At 30.0% G+C, this 6,000-nt stretch overlaps 1 protein-coding gene across 1 annotated transcript; it reads left to right on the top strand.

Annotated features, from left to right (window-relative positions):
• Window positions 1-213: 213 nt before the first annotated feature.
• On the top strand, window positions 214-5,811 carry LOC135960890 (short-chain dehydrogenase/reductase family 16C member 6-like). The gene is made up of 5 exons (XM_065512290.1): window positions 214-432; window positions 592-747; window positions 4,937-5,113; window positions 5,214-5,590; window positions 5,652-5,811. Exons 1-5 carry the CDS (start codon window positions 253-255, stop codon window positions 5,746-5,748), a joined length of 987 nt encoding a protein of 328 aa, XP_065368362.1. The 5' UTR covers window positions 214-252; the 3' UTR covers window positions 5,749-5,811.
• Window positions 5,812-6,000: the final 189 nt, after the last annotated feature.

Genomic DNA, 6,000 nt, shown 5'->3' with positions numbered 1-6,000 from the left:
TTTCAACAATCTCACAATCAAACTAATATTCTCTAATCATACATCTGGTGACTACACACTTATACAGTTTATCACTTTCTGAGATTTCAAACCAACGGTAAATTCTTCACTCATTAATGTTTATGTTTAGATTAAAATTGATTTAAATTTAAATATTTTGGTTTATAAATAAGAGTGCTTCCAACGGAACTAACAGCACAACCAAAAAAACAGACAACACGACCGGAAGAAGTACAGCAGCATAGAGCAAACATGAAAAGTCAGAGTCAAAATCAAATAAAAATCATATTATTGGAATTGTATTACTCTCTCTATGTGATCGGCACAGTAGCGATCTATCCGCTGTTAATTGTTTTTGCCGTGTTTATTAAATTATTTAAATTTATGCAAAATAAACAAAGAAACAAATCGATCAAGGGTCAAGTAGCGGTGGTAAGTGGTTAAGAAATTGTTAATATTTGAATATTTTAATAAAAAAAAGTGATGATTCATTAATAATAATACATACATATAAATAAATGTTTTATTTTTGTTTATATTAATCTAGCGTTTTGTTTATATTTTCTCTTTCATTATGTTTTACGTATTCAGATAACTGGTTCTGGCAGAGGTCTAGGTCGCATTTTAGCCATAGAGTTGGCCAAAAGAGGTTGTCATGTTGCCATTGTTGATGTTCAGCAAGACTTAGCTGAGGAAACAGCCAAGTATATTGCACAAGAATATCAAGTTAAAGCAAAATCTTACAAGGTAAGTTAGTTAACAATAACAAATCTAAAATAATTAATTCTAATTTGAATTCTTAACACTATGTGTATATTAAAAATTGCAAACAAGCATTAATATGATTGTTAAATAATTTAATTGTATTAGATTAGATAATTTATTGAAAGAGAATTATCAACAAGTTGGAATACGCAGTAGAGCAGATTGTAAAAATAATTGCTTTTAAATCAGTGGTCGGCATTCATAGCCACCAGTGGCTGAACATGATCGGTAGGATATTTTCCTTTAAATAACACGAATATCCGCGAAAATCAAACAAATTATGAAATTGTCTACTATATATACTATATATGTATATACTGGACAATTTTATAATTTCGAGTTTTTTTTTATATAAAATTAATCTCCGATCGGTATGAAATTTGCACCAAAGTCGGTCCAGCAGAACTCTCTGATTTAGAGAGGTAAAAATTTTACATTTTCACCAAAAGGGCGATTTTTCTCATTAATGTAACTTATTACCTATTTCTCTTAGAAAAATAGTTTAAATATCTACATACATATATCTTAAATCTTTCGAAAACTATTTTAATTTTAATTTTTTTTGTATAATCAAAAACTTTTTATTTTTTATCAAAAGAAAGCTTAGCCTTTAAGACCTTTTTGGTCACTTAGTGGGATGCGAGTGGGATATCTATCAAAATAAATGTTTTGTAACTCAAGGCATACAAATTTAGAATTTTTTGGAAAATCAACACTTTTTTGTCTTTTTATACCTTTCGTCATGAGTGGCAAGTTTGTCATTCCGTTTGTAATTTCTACATTTTTCATTTACGACCCCAAAAAGTATATATATTCTGGATCGTTATAGATAGCGAAGTCGATATAGTCATGTCCGTCTGTACGTTGAAATCAACATTCCGTAGCCCCCAAATAACTTACATACATGATTCATACATCAATATATCGGGAATTCTATCGGCCCACAAATGGCTGAGATAAGGAAAAAACCGGGACAACCTCGATTTTTGGCCTAATTTTGATCTATATCTGGATTACTAAGGCACTAATATAGACAATATGGATATCTAATGATAGATATTTCAAAGTCCATTGCAAGGATATATTAAGTTAAAGTAAGTTGGACCTACAATGGGTCAAAATCGGGGAAAATATTTTTTAACCCGATTTTTTTTTTATCAAACTATTTTTTTTTGTCATGAATTCTCCAAAAAATTAAAAAAAAAATGTTTAAAATAAAATTGGAAAAAAAAATTATAAAACAATTTAAAAAAAAATTAAAACAATTTAAGAATGTCATATATTCTTTTTCCAAAAAAAAATTCAAAAAGAAAATTTTAAAAAAAATTAAAACAATTTTAAAAAAAAATTAATTTGGTTTAAATAAAAATATTTAAAAAAAATATATTTTTTTTGTCATAAATTCTCCAAAAAATTAAAAAAAAAATGGAAAAAAAATTATAAAACAATTTGAAAAACAAAATTAAAACAATTTAAGAATGTCATAAATTGTTTTTCCAAAAAAAATTTTTTTAAAAAAATTTTGGAAAAAAAAATTAAAACAATTTAAAAAAAAATTTAATTTGGTTTAAATAAAAATATTTAAAAAAATATATTTTTAAGTATAATTTGGTGAAGCGTATATAAGATTCAGCACATATTTTTTTTGGTTGATATCCAACGCGCATCCAACTTAACGACCAAAAGGCCCCTCAAGGTAAACACCTAAGCTTTCTTTTGAGAAGAAAAAAGTCCCAGTTTGGAAAAAAGTCAAAAAGTTTTTGATTTTGCAAAAAGAAATTTAAGATTTTTTTTCCAAAGATTGAAGCTATGTCATCCCGGAAGACATCGGTTTCTAAAGTCGGTTCACTGAACGTGAAATCCCCCATATATATTCAGGGTTTTCATAATATTCTAAAACGATCTGGCTATGTCCGTTCGTCCGTCTGCCAGCTAAATACACGATAGGTCCTAGGTAAAATATTTTTGTTGATCAAAAATATATGAAAATGGGAAAAATCGGTCAATCGGTATTTTTAAAATTATAGCTTTTATTATGAAACATTTGTACAATACAAATTTGTTCAAAGTATTGGTCATTGTTAGCTCATGACCCATATCGGATACTCTGTTCCAAAGTGAATCGCATCCTAGAGAGAGCGTTCTGCATCGACATCGAAACTTCCCGACTTTCCCAACACTTTTTAACAGGTATTGCAACATGTGGCCGAGTGTTGTCATGATGTAATATTACGGTTTCATGTCTGGACGTTTTTCGGCCAATGTTCGCATCAAAAGAATCACTTGCTATCGGTACAGGTTCCCTATGATGGCCTGGTCAGAGAATTGCCTTAGCTCCATTGATATTTGGCTTCACATTCGATCTTTTACGTTTCGGGTTATCGTAATAGATCCATTTTTCATCATAAGTAATGATCATTTCGGACATGCAAGTTCGTCTTTCAAGGTCTTTTCAATTCGTATGGTAAGCAATTTCCCTGCTTTTGGATGAATCCTGCTGCTTGCAAACGTTATGAAATTGCTGCTTGTGTAGCTTCCAATTATATTGAAAGCTTTTGTTGAGATTGACAACAATCTTCATTGGGGAAATGCCATGGTCTTCAAACTTTGTGGGCTGGCCTAGGCGATCTTAGTCTTTCGTGTCAAAAACACCACTTCCGAACCAAACAAACCATCTCACCATCACATTTACCATAATCATTGGTGTGCTGCAGCGGAACTTTTTTTTTCAAATTAAAGAAAACTCCCGCATATGACGATTCGTTGAAACCAATTTCGACATTTTCGAAGCAAAAAAAAGTCGGCTTAAATTGATTGTAGTTCGTCAGGTCCACTCCCGAAAATCACTTTTTTAAATTCGACTTAAATAATCCCCATTTATAAAATCGTCGTACCAATTTGTATGAAGTTCGGTCTATAATTCGCCATAGGATCCATATATGGTACACTTCTCTTAAATACGCATATATCACTTATAAAAATCGTTAATTATTCATCATAAAAATCATCTTACCGAATTTTACAAAGATGGTCATAGCTCTCATATAAAGATAATATTGTTACGTTTTAAACTTTTCAAAACGTTTGTGTATTTCCTTTAAATAAACAGGATACTTTTGGTTGCAAATAAAAGCCGTTTAGTAGTTTGAAAATTGTAACAACTCTTTATTTATTTAAAATGTACAACAACCACAGAATTAGTCACTCAATGTTTTTTATACACGTTTATAAATTCGCAGAAATACAGGCAACTTTATAATATACACGAATTCACTTGAAAAACACGGCACTCAGTTGATGTTTATTCGAAAAGCGTCTCTGATAAACTCTCTCACGACTGCAACCTCTGACGCAGAAAACAGCGTTGCCAACTTACGATCAATGGTCAACTGAAAGCTTTTATTCAATTTTAATAATGCCCACAGTTATGTTACAGTTTGCTATTACAGCACTGCTATTTGGAAGCATTATGTTACTTTTAAATCAGCCGTTAAAATCGTTATATTTGAATTCAAGTACAATTTCGTAACAATATCATTAAAATTTTGGCCGCGAATTCACTATAGGTGGTCCATTCAGAAAATCCTATTTTCGATTGGATAATATAAATTCCACTAACTATTAAGTACTTAATAAATTTATGTCTGAATTAACCTTTTAAGATAATTGGAGTAAAATTGAGCTCAATTTTTTTAAAAACGTTTCAAAATAAACTTTAGAACTATATATTTTATGGCAAAAAATCTCACACTGTTTCGCCAATAATATTTTAGATAAACTAAGCCCCTTATTCATACACAGAGAAAACAGATTCGTGATAGCAACCGAATTTGTTGCCAATCGAATGATTTGGTTGCACACATAGAATTTTTCGGTCCTATCAACAGAAAGTCAGTTGATAAAGAAGAATTACGGTTGAAGCAACCAAACTACAGTTCCCCCTTCCAAAATTTTGTACCCACAACTGTAAAATTGGGTCACTAAGGTAGAATCATTCGATTGGCAACAAATTCGGTTGCTATCACGAATCTGTTTGCTCTGTGTAATGAAATATCTATTTTTTCCATATTTTTTGATAAAATAAAAATTTAATTTAGAATAATGAATAAAAAACTAATGGATATAATTATCCCTATACTCTCATCATTTCCCTGTTCTCTGTAATTTTCAGATTGATGTCAGTGATTATCAGCAACTAGAAGAGCTTAACAAAAATGTCTCCCAAGATCTGGGCGATGTAACGATATTAATAAATAATGCTGCCATTTTAACACTGTCTTCCATGCTGAATCCTTCACCTGAGGAAATACAAAGAATGATTAATGTTAACTTTACCGCCATATGTTTTGTAAGTAAAACTTTTAAAAACTTTTACGGTAAACGTATTTAAAATTGAGCGCTTAAAAATTGCGCAAGACCTCATATATATTTCCTATTTTCTTCCGCAGGCCCAACAAATCTTTTTACCCAAAATGAAAGAATTAAATCAAGGCCATATTGTTAACATCTGCTCCAGTTCGGCTCTGTTTACCTCGCCATTTTTTAATATTTATGCCGGCACTAAAGCGGCCGTACGTTCCTTAACTTCAGCTCTACGCATTGAATTAATGAGTGAATTGAAAAGTATTACAGCAACTACTGTGATGCCATTATTTTTGAATACCAATCAACGTGTTGAAAGACTTATAAATATGAGTGGTTTAACTAAAATATTTCCTTTAATCGAGGGTCCTATAGTGGCCCAGTATGTGCTGGACAGCATGCTGAATAATGAAGATGAAATAACGATACCAAATGCATTTTTATATATTTATAAATTATATGAGTGAGTAACTATAGCTAAAATTTAATTAAAATTATTTCAAATATTTGTTATAATATTTCAGATTGCTACCCATAAGTGTGAAGGAGTTTGGTAATGCTTTAATTACCTTCAGAGGCTATAACCGACTTCTTAGATCTTTGAAGAGCAAAAGCAATTAGATAAATAATCAATCAAGTATTATTTGTTTATAATAAATATTAAGTACCTACAAACATAATAAATGGATTTTATTTACAGTTTAAAAAATTGACACTAATTTAGTCAAAAAACAAATAAGAGAACTATATTCGGCTGTGCCAAATCTTATATAACCTTTAACAAATTATGCTTCAAAATACAAATTTTAAATATTTTTAGGTAAAAAAAAATTTTTTTTTCCAAAGTTATTTTTTTTAATGTTTTGGAAAAAA

This window comes from Calliphora vicina, chromosome 5 (genome assembly GCF_958450345.1).
Source record: "Calliphora vicina chromosome 5, idCalVici1.1, whole genome shotgun sequence".
NCBI lineage: Eukaryota > Metazoa > Arthropoda > Insecta > Diptera > Calliphoridae > Calliphora > Calliphora vicina.
Note: the sequence above shows the minus strand (reverse complement) of the source record. Positions and strands in the feature narration are given on the sequence as shown.

Excerpts from the sequence above, each read along its gene's own strand:
- LOC135960890 (XM_065512290.1), top strand. The coding sequence starts at position 253 with ATGAAAAGTCAGAGTCAAAATCAAATAAAAATCATATTATTGGAATTG. Across the intron at positions 5,114-5,213 it reads ACTTTACCGCCATATGTTTT|GCCCAACAAATCTTTTTACC; the intron begins GTAAGTAAAACT and ends TTTCTTCCGCAG. Across the intron at positions 5,591-5,651 it reads TATATTTATAAATTATATGA|ATTGCTACCCATAAGTGTGA; the intron begins GTGAGTAACTAT and ends ATAATATTTCAG.